Below are 24,361 nucleotides of genomic sequence, written 5' to 3' on the forward strand. Positions count from 1 at the left end.
TACCAAGGCTGCAAAGCCCAACTCGCATCTTCTTCTGGTTTTACTTGCTCCTTGTGGCACCTCATGCTGTTGTTCCCCAAAGGGGTGAAATTATCCCAAAATCACATTTGTATGCTTGGAGCCAGGCAGTGCCATAGAAATGGGAACACAGGTGTCTAAATGCTCAAGAGCAAGAATGTATTTACAGCTCCTCATTACTTTTATAAATGTCTCTGAGCTAACCCAATACATTCATGAACAGTTCCAGAGGCATCACTGGGTGTTTCACTTGTACAGGTTTACTTCAGGTGCTCTATAACTCCACTTTGCAGTGTAAACTTAAATGTTCTGCCAGGTTTTGCCTATCATCCACACTTATCTTTAAAATCTGGACCAGCATTGGAGGAAAAGTAATTACTGGACATTTTGTAGTGCACTTAAGGATCTGTGCAGCCTGGCTGCTCTTAACTTTTTCAGATATTGTGATGGAATTTATTTCCCAGGCTGCTGACAGTAGGTGTGTATGTATATGTGCACATATATATATATATATACATGCAGTGGTTTCAGTGTTAGGAAAGAAATCATATAAATAATTAGTGCTGGAAGTCCTTACAGTTCAAACGTGTTGCTTTAGATCAGTTTAACTTTTACCTGTTAAAATAAGTGAAAAATAAATTTGTAAAGCACTGGCTTCATAAAAGAAGCAGCTCTTCTGATTTCTTTTCACTGGTTTGAGGGATAGAGCTATAAACCTGGTGAAGCATAACATTAATACTGCATGATCAAGCAAGAAAGAACCACTTTATTTTACTTGCTTTGATTGTCACAAACCTGTCCTAATGCTTGCCTGTTGGTTGTTTGTACAGTTTTTAAGAAATATTACTACCATGGGCGCACAGGAGACAGTTACTTGGAAAAAGCACGAACTGATGCTATTCCAAGCCTCGGCATCAATACCACCTTCTTGATGAATTCATCAGTGAGCAGATCCATGTCCCTAGAGAATCAAACAGGCACGCATGATGTGCATTATGGACGTGAAACAGCCGTCCTTAGTCTCATGTTGATGTTGGGTACCCTTTGGCTTGGTCATACGCTCTATCAGTTTAAGAAAAGGTGAGTTACTTCAGTCTTAGAGCTCAGACTGCTGATTATTTCATGTTACCTGTGAGGAATTGCTAATGGTTTAGATCTTAATTTTGTAACCCAGAAAAATCAAGTGGAACTAATCCATTTGTGGTGGTGGAAGCCAAAGTCAGAGATGAACTTGGCTGGCCACCTGGAAAATGTTAGCAGCAGAACAAAACGTTCGGTCACTGGATGATGCCCTTCCGTATTTGGTTTGGCCTCTCAAATGACTTTTTAGAAACCTTTGGGTTTCATGTTGAAACTCCTATAATTCTCCCCAAATAGGCATTGAACTGTTTTGGTGGGCAAAAATCCCTGATGATGCTGGAAAGTCTACTGGGAATATACCTTCAGTGTGCTTTTGGGAGTCAAATGCCCAGCTCTAATTTGGTTTTTACTCCCATTGCCCTTAAAATTCTTAATTTGAAATGCTTGAGCAAGCATTTAAAGTAAAGTGGAAATGAGACGGAAATTGGTGCTTGGAGGACTTTTTTCTAGCTTGCATCTTAGTTTCTTGTTTCTTTATGGGTTTTGCTTATGCATTCATCAACCTTCAAAGGCTATAGATTCCAGAGGACTTGAGGCTGAATTAAAGACTAATTCTTCACTCAAAGTATTTCTTTAGAATTGTGAGACTGGACTGAATTTTCACTTGTTAAAGCATTAATGCTATTTGGATTGAGCAATTGTCCCTATGGTGTGGTGTTGATGGATTATTTTTTTTGTCTTTAAACTGCAGCCCATATTTGCATGCAAGAGTACGTGAAATTCTGTCCGACTGTGCCTTACCAATTTCAGTTTTGACTTTCTCTGTTGTGGGTTCCTATATCTTCAAGGATATTGAAAGTAAGTTATATTTTTTTATTCTCTAGAATACTGGGGGAAGCTATTTAGGGTGTATGAAAAAGAGAAATTAAATCCTAGGAAGGTTTTGTTAAAAAATAGCAAAATTCTTCCATATAATTTCACAAATATTTTATATACCTCCTATCACTCCAAGAGCTCAGATTTCCTTAATGTTAGATTTAAAATGCTAATCAAACAAGGTTGAGTGAAGTTTTTTCTCTAGATAAATTATTCCAGTGTGTCTTTTCATTTCAATGTGGTTTAAAGTATGTATCTCTTACAATAAAGAGGGTCAACAATTTCTGGTAAAGAACAAAGGGCAGAGTAATTAGCAGGCAGGAAGGGTTGTTGCCAGTCATACAGACGTAGAATTGATGATCCCAGTCTGTCCTCTTTGTCTCCACTTTACGTTTTCCTAATTTAGGTGAAATGGTGCAGAGCATCTGGGCAGTTCTAAGTTATACAAGGAAATCTAAAAATGAGACACCATTCATTGGCCAAATAGATCAGCTTTTCCATATCAGGAAGCGATAATGGGGACAGGAATTGCATTGTCCTGTGGTGACGTGAATGGGTGATGTGAGGAAATGTATGGAAACAAATAAGAAATGGCTTTTTTCTGTGGTGGCCATTCCATCCAGTTGGATTGTAAAATGATGTGTGGCCATGTGTGATTTATCCTTGGCCATGGATTTCTTCCAATGGCAGGAAAGTAGGGGCATTTTATACTAAAAGGCATTATACTAAAATGCCTTGCACAACTTCTTGGATACAAGGAAGTTTTAAAATGCCTCTGTCAGTTGATTAGCTGAGCAGGAGGAGTATACTGCTAGTTAGAAATCAGGTTTTCTAATCTGAGAATGCCTTGTGTCTGTGGAAAACAAGTTTCCCTCTTTTGTTTTGCTCAAATATATGTAATGCTTCACTAGAACTAGCAGTAATTGGTCAAATCAGGATGGCAGCCAAGTTCTAAGAGGATGGAGGGGGGAAAAAAATAAACTAAAACAGCCAGATGAGCCTGTCTTCTATGGCCTTCTGGCTCTCACAATGCCAGAGCATCATGCCTGGTTTGCTGCATTGGGTCCCAGTTGTTCGTGGTGTGTGTAAAACATTGAGTCTGTGTGGATGGTGGGACAAGAAGGGGCCTCCTAACATCATTCCTTTCCTCTTTCCAGTGTCCACATTTAACTACAACCCCTCTGAGAGCTTGTTTGTGCTGGCTCCTGTCCAGTCCCTCTCCATCGGGTCAGTGATGAGCGCCATGGGGCTGGGGTTCCTACTGTCAATGCTCTTCTTCATAGAGCAGAACATCGTGGCGTCACTCACAAACGCCCCGGAGAACAGGTAATACTTCTGGTACTCCTCTTCCTCTGTGGAGGGACGTCCTTGAGTCTCTTCCCAGCACTGCTTGTCCAAAGCTTGTCTGAATATCAGAAAAGATACTCAGCACGTGTTCTTTAGAACTTCTGTTGTCACAGATGAAAGTAATTCTACTGCTTCACTCCTCACCATCCCCAAAACCCAATATTGTGGCAGTGAGTCAAAAACGCAAAGCATCAATGAGCTCATCACCTCAGCCTGTTTCTTGTTTGTCCATGTGTGAATTTTATGTAGATATTTTGTATGGTTTGAGGTCAGTGGATGTACCCATAGATATTTAGGGAGTCTGACATATTGTGGACACTTGCTCTGCTCTTGCAGTACAGAGAATCTTTTAAAAATGAAAAGTCGGTGACCTGCATAAATGTTATATAGCATGATACACTGCAGTTGAGCATCAGAAAAGAAGTGTTTGGAGCTGTTAGTCTCCAACTGAAGAGGTGGAAGTGAAGCAAAACAGTATGTCTAATGTCTGATAGGTCTGATTTATGTGCAAACTTGAGTCGAGATATTGCACTATTAAAATATTCCCTCTGATGTTTTTGTGCCAACTGCAATCAGATATGATATCAAGAATGAATGTGTATGACTTTTTTTTTGCTAGGGAAACTACCATGTCTCAGAAGATTTTTTTTTTTTGCTAATGTAATGCGTGGGAGGGTTCTCTCCTTGCATAACATGCATTAGCATTCTCCATGTTGCAGCTGGAGTGACAGGGAAGAGAAGACAAGCTCAAATTCAGTTATACTAATTTGGTTTTCTTTGGCCACTTGATGTTTTCTTTTTATCTTTATTATATCCCTTTAAAGTGTTGCATAAATCTGTAGCGTAAGTGGGTCACCTCTTTCCTTATAACTTTTGGTGTTTTCCACTGGGCTGTCTTCAAGGAATATAAAATATTCTTTGGAGTTCTTAGTGTTTTTCATAATGCCTCGTTATAGGGCTGATCAAGTATCAGGGCATGGGGTTTTAGAGATGGAAAAACTAGGACTTGATGCCTCTTGTTTTTGGTACCATCACAGAATAAAAATAGCCTTGTCTATACCAGCCAAATGGAGAATGTGCTGTTTGGTGTGTTACCAAATGTAGTGATTTTTCTCCCGTAGAAAAAACAGGGAAAAGATGATGCTTGCCTGAAAGTACACTGATGTGCTTTGCTAAAGAATAATCAAAGCAAGCATATAGGGCAATCCAAAGAATACTGGGCTGGCTGGGCAGTGTGAAGATAACCTAGGATAAGGCACCTAGATGTGTATGTGTGTTGAGCTAGACAAGGTCAGTGGAGCCTGTCCATGGGTCAAAGCAGCTGAACGCCACACAGTGCTGCAGCGAGACTGCTGAGACCAAGCAGTGTCCCAAGGGGACTAAAATGATGCTGCTGTTAGATGTATGGCCTTTGTACATAGAAAGCCCTCTGAAAAGGGTAGGCAGGACAATCAAATGATAACCCTGGGGATGCTGGAGATGTCTTAGCTCTGAGAAAGCAGCACATGAGCAGGGACCATGCTATCAAAGTGTGAGCCAAGACAGGAAGTGTGTTTACAATCCCACCCTTCCTGCCAGCACTTTCCAGCTTCAGAGGCATTGCAATGTAGACATCTATCTTGACCTAGTCACCCCATGGCCTCCTCAGTCGATGGAGGTGAGCGCTTCCAGATGTGTCTTTTTGTTCCAAAACCAGACCCCACCCAAGATTGCTGCTGTCCAAACAATGGCATGTGCTGCTCTTTGAGACAGACATTAGGTAGATCTTCATGTGCATGGAGATGCACATGTCCTAGAGTATCGCTGATGGCTCCAAGTGTCTGATTAAGTATTAAGCAGAGCTTGCTTGAGTGGCATTAAGATACCTAAATGGTGCTCCCTTTCCAGTTGATGGTGTCCAGCAAGCAATTCAGCTGATTCCTTGTGTTGTGTCAGGATGAGCACTGCTCTGTGCTCCAATGCCCAGCCAGAAACACACCTATAGATTTTACATTAGGTAACAAGGTCCGAGACTTGAATCCTTCCCCTGCCTTTTTCTGAACGTTACTCATGGCGTCCGAGCAGTTGGTACCAGACGGGTATTTTCAGGAAGGGGGCGGCCCTTGCAAAAACTAGCAAGATTAAGCTAGACGCGAGTTCAGTGTTAGCAGTGCAAGTGTGAAGTGGTCAGCTGCTTTGGTGAAGGCTGCCAGTTTCCCCCTCCCCTAAGAAACAAAACAGGGAGGCTATCGTGCATTCACCAAAGTTAGGAGCATATCTCCTTGGCTGACTACTGAGGAGGAGCTGAAGCTTAATGAATTCATGTCCCATTTTCTTATCATGCAGTAGCAATTACATAATTAGGGGATTACTGCAGCATACTGAGCATGTGTTCCCCTCATGGGGAAAGAGGGAGACCATGGTTAAAAACAAGATGAGTGGGAAACTTCAGTGGCAGTAGTTTGGCAACCCGTGCCCAGGTTTCTAACCACTCCCCACATGGACTCTGCTAGGAGATGCAAGTGTATGTTTTGAGTAGACTCTCCAATAAATATAGTGGCAAAACACTGATGAAATTTTCATGAGCTGTTATTTTAGTGGGTTACCTTTCTGCTCAGCATTGGTCTTTGCAGGAGATGACTGCTTTGGGAGCAAACTAGTGAGTTTCGTTACCTTTCATGTTTGTGTAACACAGGCTGTAAAACAGAAGTGTGAAATTGCTCTGTGGATGGAAGTGTACTTTGGTGTTTAGCATTCGAGCTAAGATGCAGCAAGAGCAGCCTGTTATAGTTTGCACTGGGTGTAACTGCTGTCAACAAAAACCTTGTTTCAGGTTGGTGAAGGGCACAGCCTATCACTGGGACCTCCTCCTCGTTGCTCTGATTAACACGGGCCTGTCACTCTTTGGCCTCCCGTGGATCCATGCTGCCTTCCCTCACTCTCCAATGCACGTTCGCGCCCTGGCCTATGTGGAGGAGAGGGTTGAAAATGGACACATCTATGAGACGTAAGTCGGAACCGTGGAGTTGTCTTGGATCTCGTTCGTTCCATTTGTGGCTTTCTAATCCTTTGGGTACAGTGGTTGGGAAGTTAGCGGTCTTCTTGAAGACCTGCAAGATATGAAGGTGGAGGGGAGATACACCAAACAAAGCCACCTCAGCCAGCATGGCCTGTGACCCTGCCTCATCCTATTAGCAAACTGCTTGGTTTAGGACAGACACAAATTTATGCTCTTGTCAGTGGCTCACAGCAGACTGCAGGAATTCCACCTGCTATGATGTAAATTGGCTAATTCTTCCAGAGGACAAGGCCTTTTTCAGGTTTATGTTTATGGAAAGCTGAGGACGAGCTTTGGTCAGATCTTTCCAGATGTCTTCACCAGGAAAAATCCAGTCTGATTCACTGCCTGAAACCCGTCTGGTGGTTATTACAGAGGGTAGGAAAAATGCAGCATTACTTCAGAGCTCCCATAACATCTTCCGACACGTTTTGGGAAGGCGTGATGCTTATTAAATCCTCTTGTTTTTAAGCAAAAGCGACTGTGGAGCCATGCCCTGGTCATGGCTTTCTATTTAAGGCTAGCTTTTTTGCCGTTTTGAGTTTTCCAACACACTCTTATGAGACCTATTTTAAAAATAAAAAATCAAGTTAAAAACACAATCCCTATTCTGGAGCAGGTTTCATGAGATATTATCTGGTCTGATCTCAGTATGTTACAGTTGAGTGCTTTTACCTCAGAAGTGGTAATTTCCGCTTACGTGCTATTAGTTTTAATTATCCTGTCTTAGTTTCCATTTTCAGAGTTGCTACTTATCAAAAGTGAGGCTAAGTGGTCATTTACTTTGGGGGATGGAGTGGGTCTGTCTTCTAATTTCAGTCTCACTTGGTGCCAGCTGGCCCAGCCCAACATGGCACAGCTGCTTTTTGGGTCAGTGATGGACAGATTTCACCTTCCACATCTGGAAATCGCTGAGTCCTACTGCTCCCTGCAATGCTTTCACAGATCTTTCCTGGGAAATGAGCCCCTTGGGCTCGTATTCCCATTAGTATGTGTTGGTATTAGTTGCTTCCACAACTATATCTGTCTCGAATAAATGCTAAACCCTATTTCAAAAAAAAGCAACTTTGTAATTTAAGTTCTTTAGAGTTTTAATCCATGCCTTTCCTCCTTGTGTCCATGATCTGCTCTGGGATACCGCTGCTCTCCATATCTTTGTGAGATGCAGAATTTACACTTTGAAACCCATGTGCCAAGCCTCCCTCCTGTGTCTTCTGTTGTCAACTTTAATACCTGGTGGCTTTTTTCCTGTTTTGCCACCTACTGTCTTGATTCTGCATTCTGGCTTCTCCTTGACGTCAAGTCATTCCCCTGCTTGAATTAAGGACTACCTTCTGCCCTTGTCCTCTGCTCTTTCACCCAGATGCCCAAAAAGAGCATCAGAGAACAGTCTTTGGCCATGTTAACTTAGGTATGGCTACAGTGATTATCCTGAAAGGGTTGAGGGATAGGGATGCCCTGATCTCACTTAAGCATCTTCCCTTATGGCACAGCTCTTCCTCCAGCTCTTTGCTGGAGGCTGATTGGTATGTAAATGAGTGCTGTAAAATGGATATTGGGAGTAAAAAAGGGGACGAGGATTTCCTAGTTATTTGAACTCCCTTTGAGACTGAAGCTTTTCGTTCTCTGCAAAGCATTGAGCTATAAACAGAAGGCTCTAAGCAATGTTGTCATCTTTTTCTTTCTTTCCCCTCTTAGCCCACTCCGCTGAAAAAGAAACGTCCTGAAGCTCAATTAGAAAATCGGGAGTTCTTTCAGCGCTGGCTCCCTCGGCAGGCTCCTTTCCTGCACTTGAATCAAAGCTCTCAGTGAGGATGATGATATAAACAAGAATAAAGATCTGTCACAATGAAAGCAAAATTTTCTTCTCCCCTGTAGAGTAGCCACTTGAGTTTCATGTGGCAATCTGCAAATAGGCTCTTATTACTCATATGGAGGAGGTTGGGAATGGCTAATCCCATGCTAGCTGTATTTAAAGGATTCTGGAGAAATGATCCTGGATTACGCTCTTTATTCTCCATTAATTACTTCATTTCCATTGCAGCACAAACTTTCTGGAGCTGTTTCCTCAAGGGCCAAGCCAGATTCTGAACATATGCAAATTACAGGCTTTCTTCCGTTGACTTTATGTGACTGTTTGTGATTTCCTTACCCTGGAAATCAGAAAGGTGCTAGAATTGGCAGAAGACCAATTTGAGGCTGGAAACTTCAGCTTTAAAGATCTCAGGTTTGGTCAATTATGAGCCATTTTAACTATATTCTAATAAGAAATTCCAAACTATTTTAATAAGTGGTATTAGCAGGAGCTGGCAGTAGTAGTTGCAGTACATCTTGCATGTGATCAAACACTCTGCAGTGCTGTGATATTGCTGCCTCCGCAAGAGATGACAACAGAAAACTTCATGAACTTCAAAAATCCATTACCAAAGGGCTACTATTCTGAGCTGTTCTGTACCTGCAGACTTGTGTTTGATTGAAATGTGGTAGCTTCATGTCTAATTTTGATCCTGAGCTTTTCGGTTTGCATGCCTTCACTTGCAAGAAACGTAGAAGACTTGTGTGTGCTCAGACTTGATGCTTTCAGGTCATGAGCATCCTCAGCAGTGGGTTAGATCTTTGCCTGAAATAGCAGAAATGCTTCCTCTGTAGCTTGCCCAATGAGGAAGCCAAGGGAGCTCTTGCTGTACCTGGATGAGCCTAAATCAATTACTGCATCCTTTCACTCCTGCTTTACTGGGCCGCTTGAGAGGCTTGTAGTGGTTCTGGTAGCCCTGAAATAGTTTGACCACTCCTTATCGGACTATCAAATTACTTTGAATTAGCACTTGCAGTTACACTTTGAGCTGCTTGTCTCTGTTCATCTCCAAGACTTCTGTGATGATCCAGACCTGGAGGCAATGGAAAGGATGCCAAACTATATCCACCTAGGTGTTGTCTCGGTTCTTCCAGAGCTGGCAAGAGCAGTCTGCAGATAACAGACAGAAATGCTCTGCTCGCTCTCTGCTTCTCTAGGCATTGGCAGGGACCTCTTGACATAGGAGACTTGCAAGAGGATCTGAACAAAATCTGTTTGGAAGGAGGAAAGCTGTGGTTTCTGCTGTTTTAAACCTAGACAGGGGGAGGTTACTTAGAGGTTAACACCTCCTGTTGCTCTTCTGCGCATCCTCTCTTGGTAATCCTATACAGTATGTATGATCTGCTCCATTATTCACCAAGGAATTCAAGTGTTGTCCTCAGGACTTCGTGCACTCTTTGTGGTATCTGGTGTTCCTTAGGTCTCATGACTGCTTACATTAATTCTGCCATGTTATCCAAATCCTGAGAGCAAGCCTTAGGCTGTTACCCTTTCCCCTCTCTCTAAATACAAGTGTAGAAGTCTCCTTCATCCCCACATCTTCATTACGCTGTTGAATGTATAAAGAGATTTGAAGTTCAACCTGACCTTACTTATAAGCAAGACTCTCAAAAACTTAATATTGAAAGAAAGGACTGGAAAACAGCCTTCTTCAGGACTGAAGGGATTACAAAGTCCCAGCAGTGCATATGTAAAAGAAGGAAATGTGTTTTGATAGATCTCATGGCTGGCCCTTGTGTTGATCCTCAGAGTATTTTGTGTACAGGGTTAATTCGGAATATTACGTCTCATATCTAGGGAATGGGGCCACTAGATGACACCAAAACAGCCTGTGGACAAGAATTTCTCCTGATAAGGAGGGATTTACGTGCTAGCTTATTCACTGAATTGGTGGATTTATCTTCTCAAAAAAAAAAGTTACGTTAAGAATCCCACACTTCTGTATTTATAAGTACTCTTGAAAGATGAGGGTTTTCTTTCCTCCTATTGTTTCTGGTAATTTTATTTTTTTCAAACGAGGAGATGCTCACAGGTTTAGTTGAAGTGAAAAGAAAACAAGCAACCTCCCCTCACCTGCCAAGTAGTCTCTGAAAGTTGCTGCATGCTTTCCTGTCAGGCTCCCTGCCCCGCCCCCCCCCAAAAAAAAACCAAACAAACAAAAACCCAAAAAAAACCCACAAAACAATCTGTGGTCTGTCAGCTCTGGAAAATTTGCATTAATTAATTACATGTTTTGCATGGTAATAGGCAATTTGCAGTGCAACTGCTATTATCCACAGCAGAATTAAATTTCTAGCTCCCTGCGTAGTGCTCTTCCATACAAACAAGGAGATCCTCACATACATCAAAAATGCTGACTTGCAGTCAGGAGTGCAGACTTTTTTTTTTTTTTACAAGAGGTTCATTAGTTCCCATAGAAGTGAATGAGTTTTCTTTTGGGTAGAAGCCAATTGCATATGCTCTGGGTAAATCAAGGAAAGGATTGCTGCCCAGAAAGAGGATTCTTGCCTGGTTTTGGTGTTTGCTTTTTTTTTCTTTTTCAATGTGCTAAACAGAATTAGTTTAGAGGGCAATTTAGTTCAGGATAGGATCTGTGGAGCTTTGCAGAAGGGGAATTTGGCATTTTTCCAGCTGCTCTGTTTGAGCTGTGGATTAAGTGCCTGGCCTGGATCCAGCAGAGCTCTGCCTTCTCAGTGTCAGCATGGGGCCAGAAGTGCTGATCTCAGTGCAGTGGAGATGAGTTTCCCTTTCCCGAGCGGCACGTGTCCTGCACCTACACAAAGTAGCAAGCCCCAGTGATAAGTTTACATGGATACTGGGATATTATCCTACTCCTCTAATCCCTGTTTTATTGCTTCCAGGATTGTGAGCGTGAAGGAGACCCGGCTGACAAGTCTAATGGCAAACTTCTTGGTTGGCCTCTCACTCCTGCTCCTCCCATTTCCTCTCCAGTGGATCCCAAAGCCAGTCCTCTATGGCCTCTTCCTCTACATCGCATTGACGTCCATTGATGGAAACCAGCTCTTTGAAAGGGTGGCTCTCCTTCTCAAAGAACAGGTACACAAACAGGGGCACCAGCGTGCTGAAAAAGAGAAGGAAATTGTATTTACAGCCTTAGCGCCGAACTGCGCCAGTAGCTAACGTGGAAAGCTGCTGGTGTTGGGAATGTGGTTACTCCCAAAACTTGTGTTCTCAGGAGGCTGATTTCCAGCTCCAACCTGCGCTTTGTGTATCCCTTACACCTTTCTCTGCAAAGAGGGAGTGAAACTTGATATCTCTAGTTTAGCCTGGCTGCCACTGAAACAAGAGCATGAGAAGTCTTTTCCATTAAAGCGGACAAATGAGTGGGAGAATAATGCAGTGTCAAACAACAAAAGCGGCACGGCTATTGTTGGATTAAAAAAAGGTGGTAACTGAGTTGTTCACAGAACTGCACTGCATCTTGTCTGTCTTTCAAATTCTGCATAAATTGCTTTCTGCATTTCCCTGCCACAAAAGCATTTTAGCTTTCTTGTTCAGAGCAGTGTCTTGGATATAATCCTGCTCTTCTCAGTCTGCTGAGAATTGCTCTGGAGACCAGTTCTCCAGAGGCAAAGATGAGTACATCGATGGAGCCAGGGTAGCTGCTACCAGTGAAGACACCTTCTAAGCTGTGTAGAATGCAAACCAAAAATACATTCAAACAATGCCTTTTTAAAAAAAACAATTGCACAAACTGTTGCTCACTGAATGTAGGGTTTGTAAGTTTTAAAAACACACTGAGGTGTTGTGTCAGCATGACATGCATTTTAAAAATAATAAAATATTAAAAAGCACATGCATAATGTCAGTAAACGGTGATCGTTGATCTCCCCAACAAAGATTCAGAACAGGTCATTTTTTTGCTATAATTTGCACTTTCATTTTGACTTGTGGGAAATGCCATGAGATAGGATTGTAAACTCAAAAGGAAATTACTTCAATCATCGAAACACTTCTGATGTGGTATGAAAGCAAACCTAGAAGATCTGTTTTCAAGCCATCTCTATTACAAGTGCTAAGAAGGTGTTAGCTTGCAGTAGTGTAGGCGATACCTGGGAGCCATAACGAATCTCCAGCTCACCTTCTCTTATGTAACAAGGGTGAAGGCCTTAATAAGCCCAAGATTTGGCTCTGCATCTCTGCTAATCTATCTTGATCTCTAATATTACATCCCAGAGGTTAAAACTGTGAAATCTGGGTAAAGATTAAATTTGTCATGTCAATTTTCGAATCAGAATTGAATAGTTATTGATGTACGTGGAATATTACTTCTGGTTTTAGTACAAATTATGCGTGGAATTTTCCAAGCTTGTTTGGAAAATTAAAAAGTATTCTCAAACAAGGATATCTCCCTTTTCTGTAAACCTTCTAATGAGTCATAGCACAATCTGAAATCCATTGAGTCTGTATCAGTGCCAGCAGACAGTCGCTCATACTCTTCATTGATGTATAGACAGTGAGTCAAAGCCTGTGCTCAGACATGAGCAAGTAACTGTCAAAAGAAACCACGAGCAATATTTAGCCTATTAATGTCACTTTCTCCCCCTTCTTTCTCAAAAATGAATGGCTTATATGAGTTGAGAAAACCACTGCAGTCTGAGTACTGTCTCTTATCACACCTCCCCGGTCTTGCCTCCTGGTCTTCCCCTATCAGGGTTCAGCCAAGAAATGGGACCACCAGGGGCAAGCATGTAGTCTGAGCAGCAGAAGACAGAAAGCTGTAAAAATAATGAGAAGCTGAGTTTCAGGTGGAGAAACCATCCAGCAGTAACAACACCCACATCTGCTTACCATCACCCCCCTGCACACCCCCACAGGCACTTCACATGTTGCTGCGAAGCCCTGATAATCCTACTCAGGGGAATCTTATTACTGTACTTATCAAGATATTTTATTGCACTCCAGATGCTCCCAAAGGAAATCTTAGCTGTGTGGTGTGTCTTTTCTTCCCCAGGTTTTTAGTGCCCAGTCATCTTCTGTGTGTTGCTGCCAATGCTGTGGTTTAAGGCACTTGCTTTAACCCTACAAATCCCGCATTCAGCTTTTGAACCTGTTAAGGACTCTGACGCTGATGCGCTCCATGTGTGTGTTTGTAAATTGATGACTTCCTTAAAACCCTTGTGTTCAAAAGCCTGTGTCACATTCTGCAATCTTAATTCTAGGTCACTGCATATCTAACGTGTAATTCTTCTCTTCCCAGACTGCTTATCCTCCAACACATTACATCCGCAGAGTGCCCCAGAGGAAGATCCACTATTTCACAGGCTTGCAAGTCCTACAGCTCCTCATCCTCTGTGGTTTTGGCATGTCACCGTTGCCCTACATGAAGATGATCTTCCCGCTCATCATGATAGGGATGATCCCAATCAGGTATGAACCTTGGCTGCCTGTTTTTTTTCCTGTATCCCTTACCTACAGGGCTTCAGGCTTGCACTGCAGAAAGTCCAAGTGGTCTAGAAGGGCAGCCAGTACTTTTCTGAGTAGCCAGATCCTGGAAGTGGGTGATGGTTGACCCCGTTTTCACCAGCTGCTCAGGCTTGAGGAGGAACAGTGCAGAGAGCCTGTGACTTCACTGATGCTGGGTGTTGTGCAAAGTGTTCTGGGCTGACAGGTATTATTACAGCTAGTGGAGAGGCAAATAAGTCTCCTTTTGCAGTTTGCAAGATGCCTGATCTTCCTGAGAAGCTGCAGTCTGAGCCTTCCCTGTAGGTAGTATTTGGTAAAGTTCCTTCTTGCTTTGCAGTTTGATTTCCTTAGACCTGTGCTTAGAGCGGAGCGAGAAACTTTACTGAAGAGGAATACTTACTTTAGCCGGTGCTCTGCTGCGGTGACCTTACAGACCACCTGCACTGCTGAATGCTATTGCCAATGATCAGTTAGGTCAAGCTAGGCACATTTAGTATTAAAATGTATCTTTAAAACTGGGAGGACCCTACAATATCTTGCAGTCTTCAGAGAGAATCATTCAGAAATTTAACTAATTTCTTCCTTTATGTTCATTAACAGTGATTGCCCATCATTTTCCAGTTAAATCATTCATGCTCTCCATCCTTTGGATAAATGAGAAGCCATAATAAGATCTTGGAAGGAAGAGATCTGTTTCCAGTCCACTTGATTATTTTTAGGCCAGCATGGTATCCAGCGATATCTGGTTGTCTTTGAGCTAGCAGTCTTGGAGATTTTCTGTCTGATCTCAAAAGTTTTAGGGCTACCAATGTGATAATCTGCAAAGGCAGCTATTGTGGTGTTTTCCTTGGGTGATAAAGATGGGTACAGTTCTTTCTAAAACAAAAGCAGATGTCAAAAAGTACCATGGCTTTCAACAGGATCAGGTTAGAGCTATTTGGGCTGGAATTTTAAAGATAAACAAAATCTTGGAAAACACTGAAATTATTGTTCTTATGGTAAGAGTCTCTCACCCAGTCTTCACATAGACGTCACTTTGGATGACAGGTTAAGTGTCTGGTAAATACTTCAGCTGTGTGCAGTGCAGGATGATTGACTCTTGTGGGAATTGCAAATCTCCGCACAGAGCCACTCAGTACTGAAAAGAAAATGTGGGACACTCTTTGCCAAACACTCAAGTATCGGACATAGTGTAATAAGCTCGTGTGGAGAGTTCTGTCAAAGAACCTGATTTTGTAATAAGAGCTAGATAATTCAGTGGTGCAAATATATCTTCTTTTGAGTAAATAAGATACTGTCATCTTATATTAGATCTCTTGTTAACTTGTTTCTCTTTCCAGAGCAGCTTTTTTAGTAACTCAATAATCATCCCTGCTGCTAAAGGGAAGATGGTGCTACCTGGCAAAATCCAGAAATTTGCCCTTGACTCTTCTTTCCCTGACTTTTTTTGCCTTCATGTAGTTTCTGTGGACTCCAGCCGAGAAGGCAGCACCATGATGCATGAGCTCTGTAGTTAATGACTTTTTCGCAAAGATTTGGCACTCTAAATAGATGAGACAGACTAGAAGAAATGAAATATCTTTTTCTCTTTTTTAAGAAGTGAAGGGAGGAAGAGGAGATGGGACAGTAGCCAGGGGTCAAAGTCAAGAATCAAACCCAGATGAGTGAGTCATGGCTCAGTGTTCTGTCCAGAAAACCAGCCATGTTACTTGTCTGTCTCAAAGCCACATTTCCATCTGTCCACAGCGTTAGATGCATGATTTGCATTGTCAGTGGTGAGGGACCATCATTTTCCACTGGTGTAGTGTTAATGTGAAAGATAATAGATTTCAAAGGCTTCTCATTATTGTAGTGGAGAACAGCCTGTTGGGAGACAATGTGATCTCTTTGGGTATCCCCAGTTTCTGGCTTTGATTCAAAACTTTGGAATGACTAGTTTTTAGTTGCTCAGAGAGGAAGAATCTTTCCAAGTTCTCTGTGATGCTTATCTGTGCTTCCGCAGCTCTCTAACATCTTATTTAATGACAGTTCTGTTTAAGCAGATTCTGGTACTTCTCAGTAGTAAGTGCTGTTTGGGATCTACTAAGCTATTGAAAAGGCCCTTCCAACTCTTAAACTGGCTTTCCTACTGCCTCGTGCCTTGCTTTAACAGCTGAAGAACAGCTTCCTTGTGAAGCAAGGAAAAGTGTCAAACTAAATATGCAGTAGGATTTAATGAGAGCAACTTCATAGCATATTGTTATAGTGCCTTTCTCTCACAGATACGTAAATTCATGAGGATGTTCTTGCAAACAAATGAAAAAACAAACCCCCAAATTAAGGGAATCATTGTCTCCATGATCCAATGGAGAATCCAGACACCGGGTAGGGACAGTGTCTTACTAACAGCTGGAGGAATGAATGTCACAGCCCTCCTTAGCCTTTTGCCATGGTCTCAAGTCTTGCTGATATTTGGTGTTTTTCTAAAGACCAAAGCTTCTGGGTTGTCTATTAAAGCTTATTTGTGGTGAGAGCTGAAAAGAGTGACCTGGGGTACTTGGAGAACTGAGGGAAGTGTAAGACAAATAACTCTTGAATGCAGGTCTTTGAGCCAACATTCCCACTGTAGGGAAAGTGGTAAAGAAAGTAGAAATTAGAAATAAATGGTGATTCTTGGCAAAGTAACCCATCCACTAGCAAACTGGAGGCAGCAGGAAGCCTGCTACCTGCCTCCTCAGCACAAACCAGGAGCATAGCTGTGGGTCGGGTGACATAGTACATTTTTAGCACCTTGAAGACTTTGAGTTGACAGAGTGCTCTAGGAGAGCAACTTTGTGAGGATGATCTCTTGAACTGAAATGAGGAGGCTTCTTCCAGGAGGAGCTCTGCACTGTTATTCCCATAAATGCTGTATTTGCTTGCAGGATTGGTTGTTTTTACTTTCCCTCACTTTTTCCCCTTCAGCCAGGTGAATCTGTTGTATGCATGGCCATGGACAAACTTAACTGAGAGTCTTAGACAAACAAAATGTTACGTGACTATAAACAAGCACAAATGCTCTTTCTGGTTCAATCTTAGGTATAACCTGCTCCCTAGGATCATTGAAGCCAAGTACTTGGATGCTATGGATGCAGAGCATTAAATGGGATCCACACAGAGCAGCGAGGACAGCTCTTTTGGAGTTGGAAGGCGGCTTTGACAAGGTGTAGAACAATCTATCTGGAGTTCTTTCTTTCACCACTTTCTTTCTGCTCTAATATGGCGTTGGTAATGCACATATATCAAAGACCAATTGAGCGTTGAAGTGTCAGACCAAAACAGCTTTGGACTTGGGAGGCCGATTCTCTTTGGAGCTGTGAGGCAAGCAAACTTTATGGAAAATGCTACTTTCCACATCCCAAAACTGGAAACCCCAAAGATCAGCATGTCTGTACAGCTGGAACATGTGTTCTCAGAGTTGCTATGTGTTCCTTTGTTTGAGGGCTGGAGGGAATTTCTTTTTTTATGCACCATGTCCCTTTCTTCCCAAAACACTATAAGAACAGCAACTGACACTTCTTTTACAGAATGACAGTCCTGTTCTGGCCTTTGAATTCAATTTCTCATGCATCCAGTATTCCCAAATTGGTATTTTGGGTGGGATGGCCTCATGTTAAACCACTGATGTCAGGAGAGATGTCTGGCCATCTCTTCAGATCAGCAGGGTTGGAAACAGATATAATTTGTACTGATACAACCCACAGCTTTGAATAGTTAATTCCTCCAAATGAGCTGGAAATGTTTGGAGGCTGGGCTTGCATGGTGATGTTGATGAAACCACATCTGGGTCTAAGCTATTTGGGAATTATTTTGGCTCTTTCTACCATTACTTCTTGGTAATCAAACACAGAAGCGTAGTTTTGCACAACTGCAACATTCTTGCTTGCACCCAGTCAGATGCTGAAACTTATCAAAGGGCGGTTGTGTTTATGATTGCATATACATATGTACAGTAGTGCCTATGTGTACATATATACATATGGATTTGTGTATATATTTTGCATAGATATACAAATAGGCCTGATTCTTTCAAAATATCAAAAGTGTTTTGTGCAGTCAGTGTTATCTGTGATGTCTTGACCATATTCTTGTTCTCTGCTTCAGTGCTGCTTTTTCTCATTTGAGATATGCTCACTTTTTTCCTTTTGAAGCTGCTTAGTTACTGGTTTTGTTCATGTGTTGCTCTATTCAAGGTGTTCCTTTGCTTTCTTCTTCCCATGGCTTGAGACCTTCATCGTTCTGTCTTGATGCTCCAACATGTGAATTTTGCATTTAATTTTAATGTACAGCATGCAGTGAAAGTTTTCCTCTTTTGCCTACTCAATATTTGTTGGTCACTTCATTGTTTCTGTTTTGTAGCTAAGCTCCAGTTTTCCCCCCTCCTAGACATTATATTATATTTCTGGATGAATCTAACTTTTGCTGTGTTTTGTATTTCAGTTTATTTAATTTTGCTTGTACTATGGTCAGTTTTCTTATTTGGAGTACTGTGAAACAAGCTGCCCTTTAGTTCAGTGCTTGCCCTTTGCACACTACAGATCACAGGTAAAGTGTTAAGAAAAATGTGCACCTCTGAAGATAATGAACTTTCAACACAGTAGAAATGAGGGAAGAACAGTAATATAAAATGAAATGCAAATATATTATTAGCACAGACAAGTGTTTCTTACCAACTGCTTGCCCAGTAAATGGCGCAGAGTTTTTATCAACACATGCCCTACTGATTGGGTGTTCCGTTGCAGGATGAGGGAGACCAACTCTCTAATGAAGGAGGAAGGCATTGGGTAAAAATCTCCTATGCTGAAACTAAGCCAGACTCACTGAAGATTTGGTGTATTTGCACTAAATATCAAATGGTATTTCATCTTAATGTAGCTGCCTACGGCTTTAAAGCATGTATGAAAACTAAGTTTTTATTTTCTTATGAAACCTTTCATCTTTGTATTGATACTTGATGGAGGAGAGCAGTAAGAGTGTTCCCAAGAACGTGGCCGTGGTTTATGCGTCCCCAAGCAAAGGAAAGCCCTCAGCTTAGCAAGCAAAACAATATCACGTAACCTTGAAAGCATGACCTTTGTGTTGCACCACCCAACTCTTGTGGAACCACTGAGATGTCTCAGGGTCAGGATGACCACCCCAGTATATCAAAACAGGTAATGCCACGCGTTTGGCTTTCAGTCAGTCTTGGAGGCAGCAGGGGGTAGCTCGTGCCATGTCTGTTAAGTGGCATCACAGCAGGTATGAATCCGTGTGTGGTTTCTGACTGCCTTCGTCAATATTTCCTGGCTTTTGAGTCATTTCTGTGGTGAGGTCACTAATAGCTGTTACTAAGGTCTACATGTAGAAACAGGGGTCAAAACAGTCAGCAAACAGGATTTCGGGGCAGTACGAAGGCGGATGTGGTAAAAGTATGTCTGATCTTCAGTCAACAGAAAAAGAGCAGGTGACAGCAAACAGTTCAGTACCTGTTGTAAAACAGGGAGTGCAAAGGCCTAATGATGTCTAAATAACATGCTTTTCCCACGGATGTCAAAAGATTTAACCAAAGGTAGAATGAAAAGCATCGTCCTGTGGTTGAGTAAGCTATTAAATGCATGTGTCCTGGGGTTGCATTTCTGGTGTCTCAGCTCTTGGCAGGAAGAATTCACCCTGTGGGCTGGTTCAAATCATATTGTGGATGCTGTGGCTGGAGGAAGGGAGAGGACATGCCCAAGGCAATGTGGCTCTGGTCCTCCTTGAGGAAGAGCAGAGGCCCTGGGTGAAACTTCCCCCAGCACAGAGCATGGTGGGGTGAACTGGCATGTAGGTCTGGCCAGAGGAAATAGTTTTGATGTGTACCCTCCATCCTCCCCCTTAGAAGGACCAAAAATGTTCCCATTTAAAGCCTCTTTGGAAGCATCAATTTCAGATAGTGTCAAATGCTGCTACTGAGATCATTTAAAATCCAAATAACTTGGAGGGGTTAAATATCCATCACAACTCTTGTTTATACCTTTTATTGCTGTTGCTTTACCAGTATGACTTCACTGTTCATGTTCTCTTCGTAGCATCAATAGGATTCTGTTTTGCAGGGTTTTCTTTTGACAGAAGTCAGGGGCCAAAGAATCAACTGACGGGAAATCAGCACAACTTGGGAAAAGAAGCTGTGCTGGCTTAGACTCGTTGAATGTTTGGACCAATGTCTCAATATATGGGTAGAAGGAAGATGTGAGACTCTAGGCCTCCTGTCTCATAAGGGCTTGTAACAATCCTGCAGAGGATTTTTTCATACAAGTACCTTTTCTCCTCTTGGTTGCTTCTGGTTTTGCTGACTTAAGTGCGGGCGTTTCCAGGAAGTAGGCTAACTAGGGAAGGAGAGTTTGTTCAGCGTTGATTGAGCACTTTAATACTTCTGTGAAGGTTAAGACAATTAGAATGTAAAAGAAGTTTTATTCTAAGCTCTTTATATACGCACAATGCTATGTATAACTGTTGCCAAAGAAGTGGGTTTGAAAGATGTTGATAGCGATTGAGAGAGTCCATGATGTTCACCTGGAACCACAAGGTAGTAAAAAGCTTCTGAAACAAGCGGCTTTTGGAAGTTCTTTTGACAGCTGCCAAAACGATCAGAAACTCAGGATAGAATTAACTTCTACTCTCAAACTTGTAGTTTTTGATCCTTGCATTGAATGTAGGAGCTAGAAGTTAGATTGACAATTAAAATTGGATTTATACCTTAATAGTTTTGTTGGTCTGAGATTTATTTTGTTGCCTTCAAAAATACTGTTGACATGCTACATATGGAAATAGATATTTTTCTCCATGTAAATTAAGGAAAGTTGGTGAAAACATGGGCTGCTGACCAGGCAGCATAGCACTTTCTAGATTGCTTAGGAAGCAAATCTGACAACTTCACTAGCAACAATCCCCAAATTCTCTGGCGTCAACATCTGAAGCTATTAATAAATGTCAAGCTCTACTTGGATATGCATCAGTGCATTGCCGCGAAAGGATGCGGATGGAGTAAATGAATTCAACTTGTTTGCTTCAGAGCTGCCATCTGGTGAAATGCTTCAAGATGAGCCCAGCAACTGTGGGACGTGATACACGCTTCCTGATGACCTATGTGAACTGGGATGCTCTGAAAACAAATACAGTAGATGGTCATGTTTCCATATACTGTAGTTCAAATAATTCTCCCCAGAAGTCCATATCCCCAGCTGTACCAAAAGACTGAAACTGTTTGTAAACTTTTGGATATCATATTTGGCTGCTTTAGAAACAGCTGCTGCTCTGTGTTCTGTGGACACTCTTTGAAGAAACATGGAGTTGGTCAAAGCTTGGATATAGCTGGAGAGCACTTTGGGGTAGGAGGGAAGGGGTTTTTTGTGGAGTTCTCAGCAACAAAAAAGGGATGCGAGACATGCCATGTCACCAAAAAGCACCTACAGTTCTCTAGTCTATGTCGCACTAGCATGTTATCTGCACTATCTGTTGTCACGTGTTCGTGCTACTCGTTGATCAAGCTTTTTTCTTGTTCATTGTGTTCTGTATCTTCACTTCGTAGTGTTTCTGTCTGCCTGGAAGGTTAGTGTGCAGAACCAGGGTTGGCTTGAGCTCCTCTCTTGTGTCTGTTCCCACAAAACTTCAGTGCAAGCCATTTTCTGTCATCTCCCGACCCAGCTCTCCCCTTCCCCAGCCCTTCTCTGGAAGCTGGCTCTGGCATCCCCACTGTGGAAATGCTGCCAGAGTGCCGAGTGGGAATTTTTCTCTGGAGAACTCGAGCCTGTGTCTGAGCAGCAGCATGGCAGCAGCTGCTCCCTTGGGGCTGACTTTGCCATAATAGGCAATTATGAAGGATTCGTAATTGTTCTACAGTTGCACTGTCTTCTGCATCTCTTTAGATGATTACTTTATGGTGCAGTGTTCCAGTTGGGCTGTCCTCCTTTCATCTGTCAAGCTTCCAAAACAACTTAAATAGACATAATGGGATGGGTTTGCTCCATTTTCTATCTGTGCTGAGGCCTGTGGATGTTAGAAGAGAATAGTCTTCTCTAATTGTTTTCATATCTAATTAAGGCATTTAAGTACCAAACCCTGTCCATTACACCACTGGCTACAGATCTGGTTGCAAAGAGCAAACCATCAATATTGTGTAAAGAGCAGACAGACGAGGGAGTTGCCGGAGTACATGCTTTAGAAATACAAATTAGCACTTTCCTCTTCAGCTTTTCTGTGTTTTCCTTTCAAACTAAGACAATCCTTGGCTGCGTCTGTCTTTCTGTTGCAGAAAACTGCATGAGTTTGGATCACTTGGCACTGGTCTGATGTCACATTAAATATTAAGAGTCTGTCCTGGGGGAGATGCTGCCTTCTGCTCCCCATCTGCATCTCTGCTGCAAAGAGCTGCTTGCTTGGAGAGCTGAGAATCAGCTCTTGGAGCGGAAGAGGGGGATGCATGTGGCATCTCAGTTGGTGATCTATGTGACAAATTCTTGCTGCTGCAAAAGCTGTCAGTATGCCTCATAGCTGCAGGTGGGAGTCCCGAAAGTGAAAGAAATAGCAAAGAGTTGGAAAAAACAGTTTGCAATTAAATTCTCTTCCTCCTGAACTGAGCTATGCTGGATTTTTGCTCTTAGCATTAAAAAAAAAGTAAAAAAAAAAAAAAAAAACAAAAAAAACCAAAAAAAACCAAAACACAACAACCCCAGACTCTCTGACAGTAAAGTATTTGTTATCTGATCAGGGTTTTGCAGAAAATGAGCATATCAAATTCAACAGCTGGAGTATCAGTTTCAGTGCTTGAGAGCCTTGCTGAAGGGCTGAGATAAGTTCTCGCTTTGCCTATCAGCAACAATCGGTGTCTCGGCACACTTTTTCCAGGCATTGAATTTAGATAAGTTTCACGTGATTGGATAACTTAAATGGCTTCTGCAAGTGTCCATACGAGCGATGGCAGGGTAACGTGGCCATGCTGGTCTCTGCCAGATGTGGCTGGAGCAGAAGGTGCATCCTTTGGTGCTGTGAGAGCTGGCATCTCCGGTTTTGCAGGTGATCTCTTTTCAGGAGGTGGTTGATTGACATCGGAGTGGCACAACCGAGCTCATGCAGTGTACCCTCCTCTCTGTGAACCGCTTACCTTGGGAGCTGTGTTAGCCACCTTTCTGTTATTTAAAGCATATATCTTTAGCATCGAGTATTTCTGAACTTCTCAAATTTGGGACCAGTGCCACTGATTTCAGACCGCGTGCCCAGCAGAGTCCCAGTCTGCTTAAACAGGCTTTTAAGTGATTCGCATCTTCATTGCAGAGCTTCCTTCACCTGCCCAGGTGTTAGCAGCTACCTCCTATCTCCAAGACTTCTGAAGCCAAAGTGTAATTAGGGTCCTGGTTTTAAGTGCCCATGTCTGGAAGCTGTGGCTGCTGGGATGTGCATCGGACATGTCTGTCCCCTGCAGGTGTTGGGCTGTGATCTGAAGTGCCCAGCAGGTCTAAGTGGATCTGTTCTCATGGGAGAAAAGATGATTTCAGCTGCAAAGCGCAGCAGCTGCTGGAAAGCGAAAAGCTTATTGTGCTGTTTGACCCTTTGAGGATTTAGCTGCTTGCGTATGGCAGAGCCGCTCTGATTTAATAAGTAAGGTGTCTTAGTGCTCTGTTATTTTCAGAAGTGTTTAGCCCTTCCGTTCTCCCTGTCCTCTTTATTGATGTGAAGCTGTACCTTGTTCCCACGCAGATGTTGTTACCCCAGAAAACAAGAATTCTCTTCTTAGAATGCAGCAGTTCAGCTGCCAAAGAAACCTACCTTACTTCTCCAAAGTACATGCTCTTGAATGTTAGCGCAAACCAAACCCCCTTCCCCTTGGTCCGACCTGAGAAAGGGGCTGTATCTCAAGTACTCCCTCACTTTCCCCTCCTGCTTTCCTTGGAGGGGAGTGTAAATGCAGGATAAGCTCCGAGGAGGCGATTTAGGAGGAGAAACGATCCTGAGGCAGAGCCAGCTCGTCTCAAATCCTGCATCCCCTTTCCACGCAGGAGAGTGCTAGCAGAGACGCTTGGCTGGGGCGCTCTGCAGTGTGTACCGAAGACCACTGGTGGGTTTATTTTCCGACGTGTCACATGGCACGTAACTGGTTAAATATTTCCATATTTGGTGACCAGGAGGTTTCCGTCACAGATTGCTGGGAAACTATTTAAGTGAGGGAAAGCACATGTTCCTGTTTAGGGAGATATGGCCTATAGATATTGCACTTGCTAAATATGCTCTAAAAGCGCATGCCTCTATCTAGTGTTGATTTTACAGTGAATGATTTCTTTTGATAAGAGTTGCTTGGGGCGGGGAGGGAGAGGGAATTCCTTTATTGTATAAGGAAACTCTGTATTTAAAAACAAAATAAAAAGAAATATACTGTTTATATATTTCTACTTTGTGCCTAATCAGTGTCCTTTATTTAACCTTAAGCTTGGACTTCTCTTCTAGTGCTGGTGTACGTAGCCCTCTGGTGACTGAGGGGCATCCCTGTAATTGAGATACTTCTGTAGTCCCCAATACTTGTAGCACTTGAGAGTCTCAACTGTGAACGTAAGGACCCACGTTGTCTTACCCATGGGAGTCTGGGGAGCCAAAAATGGGATTCCTTCGTCCTTTAATGGGGAAGCATAAGAAATAACTGCATCTTTTACCTCATACGTTGCACTGAGAGTGCCTGGACTCAGCTAGCATTGCCC

At 42.6% G+C, this 24,361-nt stretch overlaps 1 protein-coding gene across 2 annotated transcripts in view; it reads left to right on the plus strand.

Moving 5' to 3' along the window:
- Positions 1–23,968, plus strand: part of SLC4A11 (solute carrier family 4 member 11) — a 97,522-nt gene extending 73,554 nt beyond the window's left edge. For both annotated transcript variants that reach the window (XM_063335877.1, XM_063335879.1), the window contains 7 exons: positions 849–1,098; positions 1,850–1,956; positions 3,132–3,300; positions 6,134–6,307; positions 11,075–11,270; positions 13,435–13,604; positions 16,698–23,968. In XM_063335877.1, the coding sequence (XP_063191947.1) occupies positions 849–1,098; positions 1,850–1,956; positions 3,132–3,300; positions 6,134–6,307; positions 11,075–11,270; positions 13,435–13,604; positions 16,698–16,761 (1,130 nt within the window). In that variant the 3' untranslated portion in view covers positions 16,762–23,968. The remainder of the gene's footprint in view (positions 1–848; positions 1,099–1,849; positions 1,957–3,131; positions 3,301–6,133; positions 6,308–11,074; positions 11,271–13,434; positions 13,605–16,697) is intronic.
- The last annotated feature ends 393 nt before the right edge of the window (positions 23,969–24,361 follow it).

Source organism: Chroicocephalus ridibundus, chromosome 5, assembly GCF_963924245.1.
Source record: "Chroicocephalus ridibundus chromosome 5, bChrRid1.1, whole genome shotgun sequence".
Taxonomy (NCBI): domain Eukaryota; kingdom Metazoa; phylum Chordata; class Aves; order Charadriiformes; family Laridae; genus Chroicocephalus; species Chroicocephalus ridibundus.